At 49.2% G+C, this 23,071-nt stretch overlaps 2 protein-coding genes across 2 annotated transcripts; both read right to left on the reverse strand.

The window, feature by feature from the left end:
- Positions 1-186: 186 nt before the first annotated feature.
- LOC123817104 (keratin, type I cuticular Ha3-I) lies at positions 187-4,936 on the reverse strand. Its single transcript, XM_045836576.1, has 7 exons — positions 4,558-4,936; positions 3,443-3,525; positions 2,793-2,949; positions 1,419-1,580; positions 1,200-1,325; positions 807-1,027; positions 187-617 (listed from the first exon to the last, which is right to left on the reverse strand). The coding sequence occupies exons 1-7, from the start codon at positions 4,903-4,905 to the stop codon at positions 500-502; spliced, it is 1,215 nt and encodes a 404-aa protein (XP_045692532.1). The 5' UTR covers positions 4,906-4,936; the 3' UTR covers positions 187-499.
- A 6,290-nt stretch (positions 4,937-11,226) lies between these two features.
- Positions 11,227-16,675, reverse strand: LOC123817144 (keratin, type I cuticular Ha3-I-like). Its single transcript, XM_045836670.1, has 7 exons — positions 16,328-16,675; positions 14,792-14,874; positions 13,691-13,847; positions 12,386-12,547; positions 12,176-12,301; positions 11,783-12,003; positions 11,227-11,353 (listed from the first exon to the last, which is right to left on the reverse strand). Exons 1-7 carry the CDS (start codon positions 16,673-16,675, stop codon positions 11,227-11,229), a joined length of 1,224 nt encoding a protein of 407 aa, XP_045692626.1.
- Between the last annotated feature and the right edge of the window lie 6,396 nt (positions 16,676-23,071).

Here is a 23,071-nt window from a genome sequence, read left to right on the forward strand (position 1 = left end):
CAATTTTGGAATTAATGAACAAAAAGGACAATTATCACTTTTGTGCCAGAAAAAGATTTTATTAAGAGGTTGACAAGGGATCTTTTATTGCATCTCCAAAGACCAAAAGAGTGACAAGCAGTATTTCTTCCAATTCTATTTAGTTTCCTAGGGTGCCCATCAGCAAGGTCGCATTTAATGTAATTATGGTAACATCGCATCTAGATAAGTACCTGCTAAAGCATAGCACATTATGCAAATGTGTCACTGGGACAATGGATACTACTTGATCCCGTTACAGATTTCTCTGTATTTTTCAGAAGATAGAGACAATGAGTAGACTTTGCTGTCTCCTATAGTAAAGAAGCAAGCCAGGAAATTCAGCAGAAGCCTAGAGGTGACCCCTGGGAGCTGGTGCCGATAGAAGTTTCTTCCTTGACCCAAACCGGTCACTGTTGGAGATGTTTGGGTGAAGTTAGGGTGTGACTTCGGGGCCCTTGCACTCCTGCCATCGATGCCTCTAGCACACAAAGGTATTGCAAGGCCCACACCGAGGGAGTGGGGCACAAGGACTGGAGACGCAGGGTCCAATGGGCTTGTCACAGGCATTGGTTGTGGCACACGGGTTGCAGGGGAGCCTGAAGACAAAACCGTTGGGGCAAGTTAGGGTAAAAGGAGCTGAAGAACTGGGAAGATGCTAAACATACTTGGTTTATATCTTCCTTGGCTGCCATACAAAAGCTGGACTTCATAAATTCACTTCCATCGAGAAGACTCCTCACCCCCACACCACCCTCACGTGCCCTCAAGGAAAGCTTTACACTCACTTGCAGTCCTCACTCTCCAGCAGGCCCCGGTACGTGTTGATCTCACACTCCAGCCGGGCCCGCACGTCCAGCAGCACCTGGTACTCCTGGTTCTGCCGCTCCAGGTCACTCCTGATCTCCGCCAGCTGGGACTCCACGTTGGTGATCATGCACTGCACCTGGGACAGCTGGGCGCTGTAGCGGGCCTCCGTCTCTGTCAGCGTGTTCTCCAGCGAGTCCCTCTGTGGGGGGACATAAGGAAGGTCACACAGCTGCTCCTTTAACACGTCCCTCCACAGGGCTCCATGCAAGTAACAGCTTCAAGAGTTCAGGGGACTGTGACCCAAAAGGCCTGCCAGTGACTCTGGTTCCCCGACCTCACACTTGTCACCCGGAGGTGTGGCCAATACCCACCAGGTTGTGCTGGGCCTGGAGCTCGATCTCCAGGGCGTTGACCGTGCGTCTCAGCTCGATGATCTCCGCCTGGCACGTCTGCAGCTGCTCTGAGCTGGACACCACCTGCTTGTTTAGCTCCTGGGTCTGAGACACCAAAGGTAAGACACGGGATCAGACTGTGCCTTGAGGGCCACAAGGGGCCTTGGGTCCTGAGTGGCCCTGGGCTGAGGCACCCACCTGGTTGGTGAACCATTCCTCCACGTCCCTGCGGTTGGTCTCCACCAGGGCCTCGTACTGACACCTGGTCTCATTGAGCACACGGTTCAGGTCCACAGTGGGGGCGGCGTCCACCTCCACGTTGAGGCGGTCTCCAATCTGGCAACGCAGGGTGTTGACTTCCTGATGGAAAGTTTAAAATATTTAACAGTATTTATTAAGTTTTAAAGATTTGAACATTTAAAATATCACAAAGGGTCTCGATCCTCTCCTCTAAGAATGCAATTCAACTTGTGATCACTTGTGTGCTTTCAACAACTCACTTCCCTCTGATCTCCTCATTAACTGGGTTTTATATTCATGATAATTTGTGTATTCTACTCTACAAGTGCTTTCAAGTCCATGACCTCCTTCCACCCTCGTATTCAGGGTACCACTCCCCATTTGGGGAGGTGAGATGTAATGGACCACGATTTGCACTGTGGACCCCAAACACCAAGTTCGGTGTTTTGCTGGTATACCAGATAGCCTCTTACCTTAGGTTCTTAACCATGGGTAATAAATAAAAAGGATAGAGCTGGCTAAAGAGGAATATAAAAAAATGCTTACTTCAAAATCTGCCATGCTGGCATAGAATAGCATAACTGGTGATCTGTTGATTCCACCAGTATAGATTTTGCTGGAGGAAATAAGTGTCTGTTCATTTCGCTGCTAATCCCCTCCCAGAGCCAACATTGTGTGGTGCTTGGGCTTCGGTGGGTGTCAGACAGATTTGAACTGGGCCTCATCTCTCCCTCTTCCTATGCGCCCCTAGAAGCCCCAGTTCCTTCCTCTGTAGAATGAGAACTACCTCTGGAGTTCTAATGCACTGAGCACAGCGTTTGGCTCACACTATGCACTGGATTCATAGTAACTACCGCCATTTACATTGCTAGGGAGTTTAAGGTTTGCATATCAGTCTTCTTCATCATGCAGCCACGCAGTGGTGCTGAGCCTTTTTTTTTTTTTTCAGTTTCCTTCAGGCAATTCTGATTGGCAGAAAGAGCTCAGAATGAAGGAAGAGAGGGGTGTTGTTGCCAGCTCGGCCCTCCTGCCGAGTGGAGAGGCCCGGTCCTGGCCTCTCCAGTAACTAGAAGGAGAATTCAGTAAAAGGCCCCTTCAGCCCACTGGCACTGACCTGGGGGCAGAGGAGGCTGCTGAGTGGCTGTACGTCCTTCCCTCTTATTCCTGCCTCTGGCTCCCAAACCCCAGTCTCAGAGGTTTTTAGCTATTACTCATTCCTTTTGTTTGGAGGACGCCTTCCCCGGCTAGCTGAGCCTCTCCTGCACTCGCTGCCCGTGGGGTTGGAAACAGGCCCTGGCAAGTTCGATGCCGCTGCTCCTTGGGGAACTTTACCTCCTCGTGGTTCTGCTTGAGGCAGAGCAGCTCCTCCTTCAGGGACTCCACCTGGGCCTCCAGGTCGGACTTGCACAGGGTCAGCTCGTCCAGGATCCTGCGCAGGCTGTTGATGTCCGACTCCACCAGCTGCCGCAGGCCCAGCTCCGTCTCATACCTGTGAGGCATACAGGAGCATTGGAGACCGGCCTGGCCTCGACTCCGGTTTGGTTTGTCAGACGACCGGGGGTTGGGGCTTGTCTGTTTCACAGCCTTCTACTTCATTTAGGCTTCTAACACCAAGAAGTAGCATTTGCAGAAAAATGCACTGGTAATTATTTTTGACAAATAAAGAGCTGGTGGGCTTAAGGGGATAAAAGCCCCCCAAAATGGTGACATTTGCAAAATGAATTCATCTCCCAAATGCTCCTGGTTGAATTCTGTGCATCGGAGGGCATCCGGAGAGCAGACTTCTGCACCAGAGAGGGGATGTCATGCCACAGGGGAGCAGGAGGAAGAGGCTGGATCTGGAGAAGAGTCTGAGCTCCGGGCAGCCTCAGAGATCTCGGGGGAAACCTCCAGGGAGGGGTTTTGCCGGTGTTTGTCAGTGTGAGGGCAGGCGAAGGGGACAGAGAGCAGAGAAGGAAGGCAGCACCCCACGGGCCACTCACTTGGTCCTGAAGTCGTCCGCGGCCAGCTTGGCGTTGTCGATCTGCACCACCAGCCGGGCGTTCTCAGACTTGCTGCACAGGATCTGGAAGACCCAAAACGTTCTAGAGTGAGCTTGGCTGTGTCTCGACAGCAGCCATCCCTACGAATTCACGTATGTGGAAGGCACAGAATGAAAAAAAAATTGCAGTGGATCTTATGTAAAATTATTAAATACTGTGTGTGTGCTCAATAAATATTTAAGAAATTAAATTTGAAAAGAACACCACAATATAAGGAAAGTATCAGTAGATAAATCACTCTCCTTTTTCTTTCCTAATAAGCAATCCTGAAAAGCTGATAGTAAGTAGCATTTATTTTTTAAAATGTACTATATATCTGGCATGGCTCTAAGAGCTGAGGACATAAAGAAGAGTAAGCACCAGATCACTAGATCTTACCCTCAAGAGACTTCTGACCAGTGGGGAAGGTCGATGCGTAAACTAGCAGTTGGGGGGCGGGGCCATGGTGGGGGGGACTGGCTCGAGGAAGCAACCACGCCCTCCCAGCCACCCAGGATGGCTTTGCATTATGTCCCGGTAGATAGTTTTCACTCTTTCTGGCTTTAGCCAGCTGTTTTCTGCCCTTGCTGGGCAGTGCTCGCCAGGAAAAGCCCAGAGCACCCAGAGCAGGACAGCGAAATCGAGGAGATCGGGTGCCCACAGGAGGACAGCAACCAGAGGTCAGAGCGGTCCGAAGTGCAGATGAGGGAAGGGAAAAGGGTTCAGTCTTTACAAACGGCCCCGCTTCCTCAGCTTCCCTCTTGGGTTCCGTTTTTTCTCTCACCCCAGGGTTAATGATTCCAGAGCTTGGCAAAGGCACAGAAGCACTCAGAGACAGCTTTTAATTACAGCTTACTTATGCAAAGTGCTGCTACCACCATATGCAAATACTCATACTAACACTATGCAAATACTCAGACCTAACAGTCCTGGGCCTAGAATAACACGGGCCCTCAAGAAAACAAAGTGGAAAAGCCGGGCTTGAACCCCTGTGTTTCCATCACTCTTAGAGCTCATCTTCTTTCCAAGTCGTATCTCAGATTCCCTCCCTACAACTTCCCGCCCAGGCAGCTCACCTTCTGCTGCAGCTCCTCGATGGTCCGGAAGTAGGACTGGTAGCTGGGGCACATCAGCGGCTCCTGCTGCTGGCAGCGCTCCTGGATGCGGCACTCCAGCTCCGCGTTCTCCCGCTCCAGCTGCCGCACCTTCTCCAGGTAGCTGGCCAGGCGTTCATTCAGGAACTGCATGGTCTCCTTCTCGCTGCCATTGAAGGAGCCCTCGCAGAACCAGCCGCAGTTGCCCACGTTGGCGGGGATGTTGCAGGCCCCGGGCAGGGGGATGTTGTAGCAGCTGGGGGCCACGCAGGGCCGGGAGGGGCAGCCGGAGCGGCAGCTCAGGTTGGGCAGGCAGCAGTTGTAAGGCATGGTGCCGGGAGGGAGCGAGGCGCCGGGCTGAAGACGGAGTCCCAGTTCTCCGAGGAGCATGTGGGTCTCCTTCCCCTGGGAGCCTTTATACCATCCCCGCCGAGGGTGTGGACGTGGCAGCCAGCCCTTTCATTCTCACTTACTTGGTGACTGTCAAAAGCCTTTCCTCTGGGTTTGTCATGTTTCCTCAGAAGAGTCCCTCACCTCATAAAAGTCTTTACTCGGGCTTCTCCCTCGCTCAGCACTCCTCTTCACGCAGCGTGTCAGTGAGGCAAGCGCTTCACACTGTGGCTTCAAAGAGCTGGCCTCGCGAACGCCCTGGCCTTTATTGGCGGGGTGCGGCGGCCCAGGGACACTACTGTTCCTTTGCTCCCAGCTTCACAGCCCTGACTCCTTGGCAAGCCTCTGGCTCCTGTCGCTAAGAGAGCAAAACTTAGCTGCGACCTGTGTGTGTTGGGCTAGGTCAGATTTGCAGATGCCAGATTCCAAATTCGTGGTTCTCAGAACGAGGACGAGATCCCTCTGGAGCCGTTCAAACAGCCTAGTTCCCAATGGCCTTGTTGCCTGAGACGGCGGGCACCATCCACAGCCACGATAATGTCCACGTTCCAGATACCAGACATTTGCCAAGGTCCTAGTTCGTACTGGGAGGGCACTGTGAGGAGTGGAGGGTAAGGCCAGGGCCTCAGTCAGAAGGAGCTGGCCTTTGCTGAGCACCTGCACAGGCCCAGTGGTGCTGGACACTGTTCCGAAACATGATCTCATTCACTCCTCACCGTGACCCTTTAAGGTTAAATGTTGTTGTTCCCATTCCACAGATGCGCAAACCATGACCTGGAGGGTGGGAGTTAATATGTTGAGAAGCCAGGATGCCAGCACAGATCCCTGTTCTTTCCATCATACTGTGCCGTGTAAATAAGTGGATTACCTCCTTCCCTGACTTCTTCAGACCTCAGTAGGTTGGGAGGTTCTGCCTCCGAGGGACTGGGAGAAGCTCAATAGGGACAGTGGGAGCCAGGGAGTGCTGAGGGTGGAGGAGAAGCAGGTTCTCTCCATCCTCCTGTGCCGCTCCGTAGGTACCTCCTTCCTTCCCTGACTTCTGACAGATCCTGTCTTCCTCCTCTCCAGACTCACAGCTCACCTTGAACATGGCATTGTCAGGACTTATGTGGCCACCTGTCTCTGTAGCTGAGTTTTCTGAAGACATGAAGGACCTTTACATCCCTTTGATTTTAGGCTTTATCTTAAGGGCAGTGGGGAACCGTGGAAGGGTCTGAGTAGAGTAGTGATGTAGTTTCGTTCTAGATGAGCTGCATTTGAGGGAACAGGGAAACATTCAGCCGGTCCTCAGGATTGACTGGTATTGATGACAGATGTAATCCCAGTGCAGATGTGAGTGTCGGAGCAATGAGTCAAGGGCAGAGCACTTGAGTGCTCTGAGAAGATCAACGAGGGGCTGAGGGCCAAACTTTGGGAAATTCCCCAACCAGAGAGCAGGACAAAGAAAAAGTGCCAGGGAGAAATGGCGAGAGAAAATGAAGAGAGCCAGTTCTTGGCAAGACAGAAGGTCAAGGAGGAGAGAGCTTCAAAGTGGAGGGGAAGGTCAAAACTGTCAGGTGCGGCCAAGGGGCTCCATAAGATCAGAACCATGGAGAGGGTCTCGGACACGTTGACGGACAAGTTGCCAGGACTCTTCCTTGGTCTCGCACTGTACACAGCACCTGTGCTCTTCAAATAGCACCCACACTGAACTTGGTGAACTGAGACTTTGAACGCCCTGAGCTGAGATGCTGATTGCTAGCCTGCCACAGTCAGTCTGTACACCTGATTAGGAGCTCCTGAGCTTTGCTCTCGCAATTCAGACAGTCTTACAACAATGAGTGTACTTTACCCAGTTTGAGATGTCAGGCTTCTTTGGATCTGACAATTCCTAATAATTGGTGATGTAGGAACAATTAATTACCCAAGAAGCAGAAGCACTCAGAACTGTTTGTGCCGCCTGTAACTTCTGTTTTGTTGCAAAGCATAACATGAAATGTACTTCATATCCTCAAGAGGAGTGTTGAGGAAAGAATTTAGTTGTGTGCCTCGATACAGCGCCCAGGGAAAGGAGGGGCTCCTTCCTAGCGCCCTAGTGGGGGACAGAGCATGACCCAGATAAAGGTGCCCACAGCGGAGTCCGAGCCCCTCGGCTTCAGCTGCAGTTCAAAGGCCAGACTGCTTTGCATTTGGCTCCTCCTTTCCTCCCTTCCGCCTCTTAAAGGAGAGCTGAAATGACAAAATTATCAAAAGAGAGAAAGTCCTGGAACAAGAGCGATGGCAGTGATCTTAATGATTATCTCATCCAATGCTCTCATTTTACAGATGGGGAAACTGAGGCTCAGAATGGAGAAATGGCCTGGGAATGGCCCCAGTGGGGGGGGAGCAAGAGGCAACCACACACTGATGTTTCTCTCTTTGGCCTTCCCTTCCCCGCTCTCTAAAAATAAAGTGTTTAAAAAAAAGAATAAAGGGTGAATGAGGAAATGAGAGAATTCAGCAATACTGAAGTACTTTGTTGCCTCTCTGACTGCAATGATTATTTCCATATTGATGATACAGTTACATCCCAACAGCTTGAAGCAACTTGTGTACAATTATGTCCCATCAGATAGAGAAGCTTCTCCTACCAGCTGGAGAAACTTAGCATCACAACTGTTCAAATGATAGTGTCCCTACTCAAGAGCCATACATTTACCCAAAATAAAGTATGCAAATAGTCATAACAAAATTAAAAGTAATATGATTTTAACAATGAGGACAACTGAGAGATAAAAAAGAACCCCACGACAGTGATGACACTGGGTGCTCCTAAACGGTAGGATTATGAGTGCTTGCTTTTTCTTCTCTACACTTTTTTGTCTTCTCCAAATCTTTTGAAAACATATGTATTACTTCAGCACACACATACCAAAGAAGACATAAAATTGATGTTAAAAATTCCAACAGGAAATTCTTACAAGCCTTCTTGAAAGAAATAAGGAGTTGTAAAGGACCCGGGCAAGGCTCCTATTCCAACATCAGTGTTACACTGCAGTAGCACTTGTTATTCTGGAAATAGGGACTCTGTCATGATTAGCATCAACACCCTTGGGGTAACTGGTGAGTTTGCAGATTGCAAGAGGGAGCTGTTCGGAAGTGTTGAGGGGAAGCTATGAGATCCAGTGACCTCTAGCTCATGAGTGGACCACTGTGTGGGACTGAGCTTCCGGTGAGGAGAGGAGAATGCCCAGAGCAGCAAGCCTCAGAGAAATGTCCTCCCAGTCGACTGTCAGCCCGCAGCCCAAGATGGCCGGGTATGAGGGCCACCTCACTGAGCACTGTCTGTAGAATAGATTTCTCACACAAACATCTGATGATAAAGTTTCTTTTCGGCAAGCAGTGTCTGAGTCCCATGAAGTTTAGAATCTCAGAATGTTGGTGCTACCAAGGACCCAGGCAGGCAGCTCACCCAACACTTCCATTTTGCAAATGGGGAAACATTGACTTAGAGGTGGAAGAAACCAGCCGAAGCACACGCGGAGAGTTTGCGGTTCATGGGAGAGTCTAAGGGGAGAAGTAGGTCAGACTGGAGGACCGAGGGGCAGGAGACGAGGCCTTTGGTGGTTGTGAGAGAGTTGGAACTCGGACCACAGGAAAAAGCTACATCTCCCCAAAACTGCCCCCTAATGAAAAGGCAAACTAAAAAAAAAAAGTTTATGTTCATTGTTACAGGAAGATTTTTTTAAATAGAAAAGGCTCTATGCAGCAGAAAGAAAGAAGGAGCTCCTGCCCTTTGCAACAGCTTGGATAGAGCTGGAAAGCATTGTTCTAAGCGAAACAAGCCAGGCGGTGAAAGACAAATACCATATGATCTCACCTTTAACAGGAACCTAAACAACAAAACAAAGAAACAAGCAAAATATAACCAAAGGCACTGAAATAGAGGACAGGCTAACAGTGACCAGAGGGGAGAGAAGAGGGAATTTCAGAGGAGAATGGGAAGGGTTTACAGGAACAAATTTAATGGACACGTGGACAAAAACTAGGGCGGGTGGTAATGGGAGGGAAGTGGGGAGGGTTGGGTGGGTGGGCTGGATTGGGAGTAAAAGGGAGAAAACTGTACTTGAACAATGATTAAAATAAAATTAAAAAAAAGAAAAGGCTGAACTGTCTTACTGGGTTCTAATTTAAAACATTATGCTATATTTTCAAAAGCCCGTCACAAAATGCCACACATTGTATGATTCCATTCACAGGCGATGTCCAGAGTAGGCAAATCTGTAGAGAAAGAAGTGGCTTCCCAGTCCTGGGGCCGAGGGGTGATGAGATGTTCTAAAACTGTGGTAAAGGTGACATGATTTTATCAACATATTTAAAATCACCAAACTATATACTTTATATAGGTGAATTTTATGGCACATGAATTTTATATTATGATACGAATTATACTTCAATAAAGCTATTTTTAAAATGATTCAGAAGGAGAAAACAGAATAGGACAGAAGCAATATTCAAAAATGACAATGGCTGAGGATTTCACCCAGGCACTGAGACACATGAGTCGGTTCCAGAAGCACCTCAGTCCTAAGAAGGAAAACAAAGACCCACCTCTAGACATAATTCGGTGAAGCGACACAACACTGGAAGCAAAGGGATGATCTTAGAAACAAAAAGATTTAAAAAAGAAGAATTATCAACAATAGAACCACAGTGTGATTGGCAGTAGGCTTTTCAGCCATGGCAACAAAACCCAGAAGACAGTGGTCCCTGTCTTCTTGGGCACCTGTCCCTTCTGCAGGTAACTGTTGGTGGACGGTGGTCCCAGCACGCATGGGCACCTGATGAGACTGATTGCACAGGGGTATCTGTACAAGGCCTGGAGGTGTCTCCTAGGGATGAACTGTCCCTGCAGGAAGGAAGAGAGACTGAGATGCACCATCTGGGTCTGAGACGTGCCATGCACGGCCTGGTGTGCCACTCAGTCACCTTCCAGGGCCTCCTGCCTGTGCTCTTGATAAGGGAACTCCAACCACAGCAGAGCATGAGAGGAAGACCAAGATTAGAGCTGGCATCATCTCAGCAAGGAGAGAGAGCACCAGCTGCACCTCAAGGATAGAAGACATGACCAGCGGTTTGGCCAAAGATGGGGACCACGGCCAGGCGACCTCTGGCCAGGCATCAGTAGGCACCGGCAGGAGCCAGGCACCAGCAAAGCTATCACTTGTCACATTGGCAAAGACTCAAATGTCCTAGTTTGATTCTAAAGAACTTTTTTGGGGAGGGATCCCCAAATCCAAAGTGAGTCCCGCTGGTTAAAGCATTCAAACCAGAAGAGAAACACTTCAGAACTCTGCTGGGCACCACTCAAACCTAAGAGGTAGCCCTTGCTCCTACTTTCAATTCTTCATTCTTGCCCAAAGGAGAGAGTCCCAGAGATGTTTGGGTGCATAGCCTCCTCTCTCCCAGGTGACAGCTCTGAAGGGCGTATCAACTCTGTGTGCTTGTTGGAAACCAGGTTCAGTCTCTCGCAGTCCCACCTCCCGTGTAACTGACACTCAGAGACCCAGCTCTGCGCTCAGTCCACGGTGGTTATATGTGAGTAAGAGAGAGAAATCAGTCATGCAGTTCTTGGTCCTTGGTTGCTGTCCAGTGAATGTTAGCTCCTGCCCCTCCTCCTGTGTGCACTTGGAAAAGAAAAAGTGGGACTTCCTAGAAATGGTAACCGTTGTATTTTACTGAGGAAGTTCCCATAATGAATGAGTTTATGTATTTAGATGAGGCCTTTCACCTTAGTGGTCCCACTGGTTTCCTGCTGGCCCTCATTGCACCTAATGATTATTAATGAATGATGACAAAGACCTTTCGGGGGAGGATTCAACTACACAGCCCGCCTAAGCTTTCAAGTGGGTTTATAAGAAGCACATACACATTGAACATACGTCATCTCTGCTTTGCAAGAGGAAAGTTTATTAGGAGATGCGCCAAGGGACTGGGGACTGCAAGAAAAGGTCAGAGCAACAGAGGGAACCACGGGAAGTCTCAGATGACACCTTCCCCGCCCCAGCCTGTCAGACCCTCAGGGCAGGTCACAGAATAACTGCAGGAGGGCGGCCTTGAGTGAAGGGGAGCAGGCAAGCCGGGCTCAGAGCCCGCCCCGCCCCGGACGGATGTTCTTCCTCCAGCCTGTGACTGATGGCGATGCCGGGGGTGGGGCCCTGCGGTGACAGGCATCAGGGAAACGGGCTGCTCCATTGGTGGTCCTTCTGTCTTCCCACAATCCTCCTGCTGGCACCAGGATGTCTAGCACCCAAGGGTGCTGCAGGGTCCAAAGCGGGTTCGGGGGCCACAAGGGGCACAGGGATTGATGACACAAGGCCCAATGGGCTTGTCACACGCGTTGGTCGTGGCGCAGGGGTTGCAGGGCAGCCTGGGACACAGAATCATTAGCTTGTCAGCATGAGAGGAATAATTAACATTTTGGAAAAGAGGGGGCTCAACCCAAGTTGACATGGGGATAAGCAGGATTCATGCTCTGACACCTTAGGAGGCCAAGCCTGCTCCATCACCCCTTCTGCAAAGTCAGAGGCAGCGGTGGCAGAAAAGAGCAAAGACTCTGTGCATCCCAGCCCGCCCTCTGTAACCCTGGAGTCATGGGGAAGTCCAGTCTCTCAAGTATCTTCTGGACCAGAAAGTACCTTTAGGCCAGGTAATGGCAACAACAAATATGCTGCCCTTCCCCCTGCTATAATATAAGCCTCTGGTCTCTGCAGACACAGTGGCTTCTGGAACTTGACCTACAAAGTCCTTATTTTATCTTTCAGCACAGCTGGGCTTGTGCTGCCTGCCGGGCACTCACTTGCAGTCCTCGCTCTCCAGCAGGCCCCGGTACGTGTTGATCTCGCACTCCAGCCGCGCCTTGACATCCAGCAGCACCTGGTACTCCTGGTTCTGCCGCTCCAGGTCACTCCTGATCTCCGCCAGCTGGGACTCCACGTTCGTGATCATGCACTGCACCTGGGACAGCTGGGAGCTGTAGCGGGCCTCCGTCTCTGTCAGCGTGTTCTCCAGGGAGTCCCTCTGGGGGGGGACACAAGCAATGTCTCAGAGCTGCTCCTTTAACACGTCCCTCCACGGGGTTCCATGCAAGTCACAGCATCAAGAGTTCAGGGGACTGTGACCCAAAAGGCCTGCCAGTGACTCTGGTTCCCCAACCTCACACTTGTCACCAGGAGGTGTGGCCAATACCCACCAGGTTGTGCTGGGCCTGCAGCTCGATCTCCAGGGCATTGACCGTGCGTCTCAGCTCAATGATCTCTGCCTGGCAGGTCTGCAGCTGCTCCGAGCTGGACACCACCTGCTTGTTCAGCTCCTGGGTCTGAGACACCAAAGGTAAGACACGGGATCAAACTCTGCCTTGAGGGTCCCAAGGTCCTGAGTGGCCCTGGGCTGAGGCACCCACCTGGTTGGCGAACCATTCCTCCACATCCCTGCGGTTGGTCTCCACCAGGGCCTCGTACTGACACCTGGTCTCATTGAGCACGCGGTTCAGGTCCACGGTGGGGGCGGCGTCCACCTCCACGTTGAGGCGGTCCCCAATCTGGCAACGCAGGGTGTTGACTTCCTGGTGGAGGAAGGGAAAGGAATGAACCCACAGAAAGGGTCTGAAATAAGCTGTCTTTGAGGGAATCTAATGTGCTGGGAAGAAGATTGCACTGAAATTCAAGATTTCGTGAGTTGAAGCCCAGCTGATGTGGAACCCAGCTACGTGACCTCTTGTGATTTAGGCCTCCTGTCTGAGTCTCCCTCGTCTGTATCATGAACACCTGCCTGATCAAAGGATTGCTAACGTGGCGTCCCGCTCCAAGATTCTATCATTTTCCTCTGATTTTTTCTTTTCTCAGTGATAAGCCTGGCATGATAACTGGTTTATAATTGTTGCTACTTCAATATAGAGAAACCAAGTTTCCAGCTCCCATTTATATTATTTCTTCTACCATCATGCACTATCTATTAAGGGTTGTTTCCTTTCCTAAGTGTCTAATGTTTGTCCTGGTCAGGTAGGTCAGTTGGTGAGCACGTTGTTGTAGTACCTCAGGGTTACCGGTCTGATCCCCAGTCAGGGCACATATGCAACTCAGCCACTGATACATAAATAAGCAGATATGTATGTATGTATGTATGTATGTATGTATCTGTCTATCTCTCCCCCTACCCCTCTCCCAACCTCTCTCTCTAAAATCAACAAGTTTAAAAAAATTTTAATGACAAAAAATATCCAATGTTTCAGACAGGCATCTGATTTCCTAGTATTACATTCAGTGCTGAGTCTGAACCAACCATTATCTGAGTTCCTTCATTTCTCCCATTTCGCTCATCTGTCCATCCAACCAGCTTGGGTTCTGATGTCTGGGTGACGCCTACTGCAAAGAGTTTGCCATCTCCTTCCTTTCTCAGCCAGTCTTAGGCATCTGTTCAGAAGGTAACAGCTCTTATCCAATGCTAGGAATATTTTAAACATCTTTGTCTGGACTTTTGGCCACAGGTCTGGCCCCAAGTAGACATAGGTCAGCTGACCATACTCTTTCAGATTTTTTTTAAAAATGGAGACCTGTGACTCATTCCACAGCAATCTCCCAAATACATTTTGAGCAGCTCCCAAAATGTTCTGTAGCTCTAGGGTGTGCTTCAGCAAAGACCTGCTGTGTCCTGCCCGGCGGAGTTAGGGACTCTCGATACTGGGAGGTTGGAGGCTGGTCTCCCTCACCTGCTCGTGGTTCTGCTTGAGGCAGAGCAGCTCCTCCTTCAGGGACTCCACCTGGGCCTCCAGGTCGGACTTGCACAGGGTCAGCTCGTCCAGGATCCTGCGCAGGCTATTGATGTCCGACTCCACCAGCTGCCGCAGGCCCATTTCCGTCTCGTACCTGCGCGCACGCACACAGCCGGAGGTCAAGGAGATTAAAGAGAAAGAACTTCTCTTAGGCTTTCCTTGGTTGACCCATATTTTGACATTTCTCAAAGTTTATAAAACTTCATTTATGAAATTTTTCAAAGTGTATGAAGAAAATATCACCACGCTGAGTAAAAAGACCTATTTCTGCCCTGAGACCCAGAGAGAAGGTTCCAATCCATAGTAACTGAGTTTGTCCCACGAACCCCATTCACGGGTTCCTGTCGACTAAGTCCTGCCATCATCTCACCTTCCGAAGTGAGTCTGTGAACTTGGTCAGCCTGCTGTACCGGCTGCCTCACCCTCCTTTCCGGCCACCCTGGGGAGCCATCGGGTGTCATGACAGAAGCACCCATTGAGAAGTCAGTTAGACCCAGCCTTGTCATTAGGACCATGGATAAGTTCCTTAATCTCTCTGAGCCTTGATTTCCTCATCTGTAAAATGGGCACCAACAGCACTAACACTCCATCAGGTTGGACTGAGGATGAAGAAAGGCCTCAGGTAAGATTACACTGTCAGCTGCAAAATGCCAGGGATTTTAGGATTGTCGTGGTCATTCCTAGATTCCCTGAAACGGATTTTGCCTCCTCTATTTTAATAGGCAGATAGTGACTACCCTACACTAAGAAATCAGTGTGAAATTCACTTTTCAGCTTGATCCAAACATTAAGTTGAAAAAGAGATAGAATGAGTGGTTTCTTGAGCTCCTTCAAAGTAAACTTAACATACAGAATTTCTGCATTGGGTGAGGAGACTTTGACACAGTGACCCTAACAACCCCAATGCATGTACACCGTGGGTCCCCCTCCACCCCCGCTAGCAAACAGCTTCTGCTCGCATGCTCCTAGCACAGGGTCCATCCCTTTGCGGCTCTGCCTGCCCCTTATCAGACTTCTCTAGGATTAGAAAATTCTCACTTGGTCCTGAAGTCGTCCGCGGCCAGCTTGGCGTTGTCAATCTGCACCACCAGCCTGGCGTTCTCCGCCTTGCTGCACAGGATCTGGATGAATTGTGGAAGGAGTTAGTCTAAGAAGGAATGCCTTGTGTCTTCATGGAGAAAGCTATTTTATTTCAGCCACATTTCTTCTAAACAGTTTAGTCTTCTCAGATTTTCGGTTTGGGGACAAAAGGAGGATTAATAGAACTGACCATTTCAAAACCGAAACAGTCGAGAGGACGTGTGCCCTCTGCCATGAATTCTTCTCTTCTTGGTCTGCTGCTGGCTTCCTGTGGGAACTGAGCATCTTGGGTCCCAAGCCTCACACAGGGGACCAGCGCCCCAGTTTGCTTAGGACTAGGCGGTTCTTGGGATGCTAAACCCAGAAAGATCCCAGACAAACCAGGACAGGTTGTTCAGCCTAGTCTCTGACCCACTTATTCGCCCTGCTGACCTCTCCGCATTCTTCCCTCATGTCACCCTGGACAACATTCCTGTCACACAAACCTACTCCTTCTACCTGGAGAGCCCTGGGACGCCCTCACCCACCGAGCAAGACCCCTTGCATGACCCGCAGTCCCCTCCTTCCCCAGCTCCTACAGGGGGTCACTTCCTCTATGAGCTCTCCTGGTACTTTGCCCTTAGCTAGTTACGCACCTGATCACCCTCGCCACGGCCATTCATTTCTACACCTCTCTCCCCTATTGGGTCATCTTAGTGCTTCACCCCCCACTCCAACACCGCGCCTAGTACTAAGCATGGGTCAGGGAGTGCATGCTCTTCAGATCACACGGCTCTTCCCTGGCATTCCCCTTCCAGGTCAGTGGACAGCAGCTCCCCTCTGAGATTTGAGAGCTCATGCAGTTGGCACAGTGCTCATGCTCCAAACCCTGCTCAGATGTCGCCTCTTCTGGGAAGCCCCTCCTGATGTGCACTGTGTGCTGAGCCCCGCCTCCATGCTGATGCTTCACTTACCCCACTTCAGTCCCTGTGTTTCTGGCCAGGAATTCTCACGTGTGCGCATGCCTGCTCTGGCGGATGGCACAGTGTCTATGCCTGGTAGTGAGGCTTCTGGAGTCAAGGGCTCTGTGGTTTTGGGTTTTGTTTTTTACAGGCTATTACTACAGTTTTGAAGGGCTTTATATATTGGAGAATTCGCTAACGAAATTCCTAGCTCCAAGAAATAATTTGGGTGAATATATATATATATATATATTTTAATGTTTTATAGCTCTGAAAATAAGACCAGGATATCATAATAGAACTAACGAATCTGATATTCTGGTTTTAGGTAAGAAGCAATATAAAATGGCTATGGCTGACTTTGGCCTAATGCCTTACCCTCCCCCTGGTCTGTACCTTTCCCTCGTGGGATGCCCAGAGGGATGTCCTAAGACTACCTGATGGGGCACACCGGAGCTGATGAAGTCTCTGTCTTCATCATTCTCAGTAATAGCTTTGGGCAGCCCTAACAGTTCACTAAATTGGCAGTGTGGGGCTCCCCACCCCCGCTCACCTTCTGCTGCAGCTCCTCGATGGTCCGGAAGTAGGACTGGTAGCTGGGGCACATCAGTGGCTCCTGCTGCTGGCAGCGCTCCTGGATGCGGCACTCCAGCTCCGCATTCTCCCGCTCCAGCTGCCGCACCTTCTCCAGGTAGCTGGCCAGGCGGTCGTTCAGGAACTGCATGGTCTCCTTCTCGCTGCCATTGAAGGAGCCCTCGCAGAACCAGCCACAGTTGCCCACGTTGGCAGGGATGTTGCAGGCCCCGGGTAGAGGGATGTTGTGGCAGCTAGGGGCCACGCAGGGCCGGGAGGGGCAGCTGGAGCGGCAGCTCAGGTTGGGCAGGCAGCAGTTGTAAGGCATGGTGTCAGGAGGGAGCTGAGGTCTACAGGTCAGTATCAAAGCCTGATTCCTTTTTCTCCAGTGTGAGCCCTGGTCCTCTCCAAGGGCCTTATATTCAGTCAGCAGAGGGTGGGGCAGCCACGTACGGCATTGCCCCCTTTTACCCTGTTTACCAATTTTTCCATTTGCTTTTTGGCCACTTCACACAAGTCCTTACCCCATAAAATGTTTTACTCTGGCTTCTTGCTAAGTCAGGACTCCTCACCCATCATGCTGGTTGGTTAAGTAAAGAGTTCAAAGTGACCAGCCTATTACTGCCTACGGGGTGCTTATTCACGGGGTGTCGAGTGAGACTGACAGCTGGACCCCATCCTCCAAGTTGCAGGCACTTCTGTGCCTCTTTGTCCCTAACGAGGCATGGTCTGGGCCCCACTCAGCTCCTGCTCGGTGAAGACTCGGAGACAAAGACCATCTCAGGAAGCCCAGCTGGAAACCAGCCTGTTGTGCAGGGAATCCCGGGAGGTGAGACCAGAAAGGATTTAGAAGGCCAGGCAGGTCAATGCCCCTTAGCCATCCCACCCAGGGCAGATGGAGGCAATGGCACCCTCTCCCTAGTGGGGGCTGCAGGAAGCCCCCAAGCTCCATGTCTGCTATTCGTCAATGTTCACAGGACATTCGGAAAACTAACATGAGGGCTGTGCCACATGCTTCCACACAGCATGACCGGCACTACAATGGCTGCTGCTGGCGGAGTGCACGCTGGGCTAGGCACCTCGTGTGTGTCCTCTCCTTCAGTCCTCACGCAGCCCTGCGGGGTTGGTAGAGGAGGACACCACCTCTCAGAAGAGAGGTGGCCCATGCCCTCGGGGTGGGAATGGTGGGGCCAGCACTCCCACCCCGAGCTTTCCGATTCCAGCAGCCGAACTCGCTCCATCTCCAGCCATCTTTCTCTCTGCCCATCTCCTCACTGCTGCGAGGCGGCAGGGCACAAATGGACTGACTTCAATGGGACTCAGCCACTACTAGGCTTGAGTCCTGAATTAGAATGAGCCGAGAAATAAAAGCCTGCTCTCTACCAAAGAAGAAAAGGTCATTTTTAGTCTAACGGAAAGAAGTCTATGACTTGGGAAAGTGCCTTACCCACCGAAAGCTAGAAAGAAGGAAACCCTCGGTGACTTTGACTCAGAAACACCTGAGCCCAGCTCTCCAAAGGCTGTGACCCTGAAAAGCCACCACACTGTTACATGTGCAATGGCATCATTTCAGCAAACAGATATTCTGCCTTCATGCTGTTCCAGATGGAGGTAAGAACTAGGAAGAGGTCATGTTTAATCCATCCGTACTCAGCATCTGAGAGCTGCTTCTTAAAGAAGTCCCTTGTGAAAGCTCCATTCGGATTCCTTCCATACGGCCATTACTCAGATCGCCCCTTCCTCAGATTTGTTCTCTCAGCCCATACACTTCTTTATCTTATCCTCACTGAAGGCGAATCTTCACCTCCTGAGGGTGTGTGTATTTTTGGATCAGCCATATAGCATTTGGAACGCAGCCTGGTCAGTGGGACAAACAACCAAACTCAGTAGCATCTTTAATGGGTCAGAAACACATTGGCACTATAAAATAATAATGTCCATTTTCTTGGGTGGTTCTACAAGGCATTTCCAAGATGGAGCTTCAAATACACATTCATAAAAGATAGTAGCTTTGGAGAAAATGTGTGGTCTCCCACAACGTATGCTTTCAAGGCCCTGACATCTCCCCCATGTGCGCAATGCTCAACTCTCTGGCCCTCCTGCCCGAGTCTCTGCCTGCAAAGAGATGGGGAATGGGTGTGTGGTTTCAAGTACGTACCAAACTGACTGAAGCCCTATTGGATGAGAGCAAATAACACACAGAGAATAGCTGGATTCACAGGCTTTTCTCTCCCTCTCCCCTTCTCCTATGCCCCAGGCTTCCAAAGAGGAAAATCTAGACAATGGCACTTTGTAAAGAAAAGGAAAGGCGTATGTGTTGTAAACTGGTACATATGTCCATGGGGTCCCTACAACCACTACAATAGCTTCTGCCTCCATCAGAATGGAATAATCCAGAGATAAGTATCTACATACCTTCAACAGGGGAAGGTAGAGTTTAGAAAACACAAGTATTCCATCCTGGCTTGTGTGGCTCAGGGTATTGAGCGCCAGCCTGCAAAGCAAAGAGTCACCATTCAATTCGAAGTTGGGGCACATGCCTGGGTTGCAGTCCAGGTCCCCAGTAGAGGCCGTGTGAGAGGCAACCACACATTCATGTTTCTCTCCTTCTCTTTCTCCCTCCCTTCCTCTTTCTCTAAAAATAAATAAAATGTTTTTTAGGAAAAGAAAACACGACTATTCCCACTGTTGAGTAGAAATAACCATGATAATGGTTGAGAAGACTTGAGTCTGTAGAGAAAACAGCCAAGTTTCCATTAGCTTCCCAGGAATTCTAGAAGACAATTGCTTTTTATTTACTCCACTTACTGTGTATTGAGAATTGTTGCCTTCACATAAGCGATGGCATTGTCTCTAGTCTACGGCCCCTCAATAAATAGGATGAGCAAATGAAATCCTAACAAACAGAAAGATTTTACACCTGCCCATGTAATTGTGGCAGACGCAAATTATAGTTGAGATTTAAGGATGCTATTTATTATGGAAGCCAAGGCTATTTTCGTGGGAGAGACGACGCGTAAACTCATCAGTGGTAGTTAACCATGGAGTGGAGCCCGCTGAGGCCGTCCTCCCTGTGACAGGACTTTAAAGGCATTAGAAGGCCACCCCCCTCCTCCCCAAACCATCTTCCCTCATGGCCAGGTACCAGCCCTTGAAATTCTCACCATGAGAAATGGAGACTTGACTTGGAGTGGTGAACACACAATACAATATACAGATGATGTGTTATAGAATTGTACACCTGAAACTTACATCATTTTATTAAGCAGTATCACCCCAATAAGTCCAGTTAAAAAGAAAGAGAAATGTAAAATGTGTTCTCTGGGAAATGCAAAGTAGTATGTTGGACCACTTGTCAAATACTTGTATTTTTATGTATACAAATGGCAAGGAGAGGCCAGCAATACCATCAGGAGGCACACGCTGAGCAGGAGACTGACCTATGCCAAAGACAGATGGGGCATCCCCCACTGCAGGGAATTAGAGAAGCAGAAACGTTGTCAGTACCAACACTAGCCCATCCTGTTGAGCCAACCCCAGTTAGAGCTACCTACGAGACCAGGATGTAGGGCTTCCACAGACTGCTCCATAAAGGTGGCCGTTGCCAAGTTATCAACTGCCCAGCCTCCCTGCATTGAGAGGAGAGATTGCCATGGTAATCCAACAACTAAGCCAATGGTTTGTGTTCTGAGAAGATGCCCCAATAGGGTTTCCAACGAGGGACGAGCAGGAGAGGACCTGAAGAATGAGCCAGGTCAGTAGTAAGGTGCACTGAGCAAAGAAAGGAACAGACACCTCAAAATGGGATTTAGGGTTCATTTTGCAAAAAACCCTCCCCAAAGCCACCGTTGCTTCTCTCATACTCAGTCCTGGACTCCCAGTAGGAATGGAGTTTCAACAAGAGTCTTAAGGGGCAAACCCAGTCAGAAATATGCAATGTTCATCAGTATGTTTTTAACTCTACTCAGTCTAGAATAGAGACGTCAAAAAGAACATGAAATGATCCCAAGCAACGTAACTTAATTGTCCGGGAAAGCTGGTTTCAGAAGGAATGCGACCCTGTGTATGTGAGTGCTCTGAGGTCAGACTGGGTGGCAGATGCTAAAACACATTGAGTAGTCCACAGGGGATAAGGCAAAGTGAGCGTCGTGTTGAGTATGACGGTGTTGTTTGGAACATTTGCGTTAAGGTCACTCTCGAGTTGATGATTTGAGACAGGTGGGAAAGAGACGCTGAACTATGTCTCCTTCCCCCAGCACCCCACAGCCCCTGCTCTCTCTACAGCCCCCAGTGATCTCCCCATTGCTGTTTCCAGGGGGTTTGTCTGCATTCTCATCTTCTCAGACGTGGATGCTGCTGACCATCCCCTCATCAAAACTCTCCATCTTTTACTTCTCTGTCACTTCAGCCACCCCTCCCCTTCCCTCTCCAACTGCTTTGAACTAGAGGTCATCTCTATTTTCAGAGACCCAGCTAAGCGAAGGCAGAACCTCACTCCAGGGACTTTGGGGGGCCCCAGGCCTAGTCTCTCATTTCTATCAGTGTCCCCATGGTCCTTCCACACACTAACATCTTCCCCTGGAAAATCTTAACAACCCCTGCACCTCTACTATACTATAATGCCAACGTTTCTTTCAAATCTAGTCTTTTTTTTTTTCAGCTTTTTTTCCACTGGAAATATACTATTGTTTCATTTTCTGAGGCTCAAAAACTTCACTCACGTTGACCCAGAATAGGTAGCTAGTTAGTACTAGTTTCCTTCTGCCTCACTCCATTGTTCCGCCTCCAGTCAGCTTCCCATTCCCGGGCTGCGCCTCTGCAATCCACCCCTACCCCACCGCCACCCTCTCGGTCCTCATTTTTTATCAGCCTCCAGATTGATCTTCCTTCTTTCTCACCTAATCCCACCTGTACATAGCTTCCTGGTGTATCACTGCCAACCTTCCTTAAAAGGAAATTTCACAGATAACCATTCAAAGCACTTCCAAATATGACTTTTACCTACTTGCAATATCATCTTCTATATTTATCCTCTGCTTCAGGCTAAAAATTGGTCTGTCTGGCTCTAAACCTACCTCCTCCTTCATCTCCTTACCGGGCCAAGTTCATGCTTGAAAAAACTCTCCCTCTTCTCAGACCTGCACACACTCATCTGTCCAAACATATCCCATCAAACTGTATTCCAGAATTATGCTAATATCATACAGTCATAGTTGATTGAAGTTGGAACTATGGGAAGTATATAAAGTTTTAATGTCCTTCTCATGAATCCTCATTAGTGATATTGTTCCCTGTTTATTCCACGTAAAGCATTCTGTGGTTTACAGTAGGTTTTGATCAGGTGAAGATACCGCCTCTCTTGAAGGGCATGTAGTCAGTGAGACAGGCAGACAAAATTTATATAAACAGAATATCTGGGTTTTCAAAGCCCTGGCTGAGTGCTACCTCCTTCTTGGAGCCTCTTCTTATCATGCCTTCAGACTTCAGAAATTCGTCATTCTTTACTTACGCCTTTCTTGGGCCGCATTGATGTTTGTGTGTAGAGGTTATTTCTTTGTCCTATCCACCCTAGACTCTACACATGCTGTGGGTCAAGACCAGGGTTCACTTATATCCATGTTCTCAGCACCCCACAGAGTACAGGCGCACACACCAGATAACTGATGTTGGTTGTTTTGGTCAGATAGCATCAAATTAAATGGATAATCTGTCAAGTGGTCAGTAGACTGGAGAGTTTTTATAATTCACAAATGAGGCAAGAGGGAGGTAGGGTAGGGTCAATGTGTGTTGGAGGAGACTGGTGAACATTGGCCTTTTTTGGAATTACAGGAGTAAAATGGTAAATAGATTATGGAAGAACATTATAGATATGATCAAAAACCTAGAGGGAAGAGTAAACTTGAAGAGAGGGAAGTAAGGAGACACACCTGCCTGCATTTAAAGGATCTTGAGATTATAAGGTATTGGGCATAATAGGTGAGTACAAGATGAACCAGTCTGGCAAAAATAAGTTTTAGTCCAATTAAATTTAGTCCAATGTGACGTGATGGCCTGATACCAATTGAAACTGTCCTACCAGCAAGCAAAGACTGGAACTTGAGCTCAGGTGAGAGTGAGATTTGGGCATCATCAGCAAAGAGTGGAAAGAGAAAACCAAGGAGCCAAGGATCTGGGCATTTCCTCCTCTGGGGACAGAAAGGGGAAGTCGGGCTAAATGGGAGTCAGTGGACAGGTAGTTAGAGATAGAAGAAGACCCAGAGCATGCATGGAATCACTGAAGGTACATCTTGAGGGAAGGACAGACATCTACAAGTCCTGTCCAGAAAAAGTCTAGCCATTCTTAATAAAATGAGAACCATTTGTGCAACATTGATATACCCTGGCAGCCAAGGAGAGTAGATTGGAATGCACATGCATGAACAATGACGACTTCACTGTACTAGTCAGGGGGGCAGTAGATGCTGTTGAGTGATCGTGTGTACTGTGTGGCCATTGCATTCAAAATGACTTGAGCAAATAGAGCAATGAATCAGCGTCAAATTTTGCATTAAGCTTAAACATTCCTCTGCAGAAACTCTTCAGATGATTCAGAAGTCCACAGCTATAAGCATATGGTGATTGACAGCTTCATCACAACAATGCATCCACTCATGCATCACGTCTTATTCAGAGTTTTTTGGTGAAACTTCGAATCACCCAGGTGACCCAGCACCCCTACAGCCTG

The sequence above is a fragment of the Phyllostomus hastatus genome, unplaced genomic scaffold (genome assembly GCF_019186645.2).
Source record: "Phyllostomus hastatus isolate PE091 unplaced genomic scaffold, TTU_PhHast_1.1 phas_contig_210, whole genome shotgun sequence".
Taxonomy (NCBI): domain Eukaryota; kingdom Metazoa; phylum Chordata; class Mammalia; order Chiroptera; family Phyllostomidae; genus Phyllostomus; species Phyllostomus hastatus.

Coding starts and splice junctions, on each gene's coding strand:
- LOC123817104 (XM_045836576.1), bottom strand. CDS start 4,905: ATGCCTTACAACTGCTGCCTGCCCAACCTGAGCTGCCGCTCCGGCTGC. Junction 3,526..4,557: donor TCGAGGAGCTGCAGCAGAAG/GTGAGCTGCCTG, acceptor TGGGTCTTCCAG/ATCCTGTGCAGCAAGTCTGA. Junction 1,028..1,199: donor TCCAGGCCCAGCACAACCTG/GTGGGTATTGGC, acceptor GTCCCCCCACAG/AGGGACTCGCTGGAGAACAC.
- LOC123817144 (XM_045836670.1), bottom strand. CDS start 16,675: ATGCCTTACAACTGCTGCCTGCCCAACCTGAGCTGCCGCTCCAGCTGC. Junction 14,875..16,327: donor TCGAGGAGCTGCAGCAGAAG/GTGAGCGGGGGT, acceptor CAATTCATCCAG/ATCCTGTGCAGCAAGGCGGA. Junction 11,354..11,782: donor CTGGAGAGCGAGGACTGCAA/GTGAGTGCCCGG, acceptor TCTGTGTCCCAG/GCTGCCCTGCAACCCCTGCG.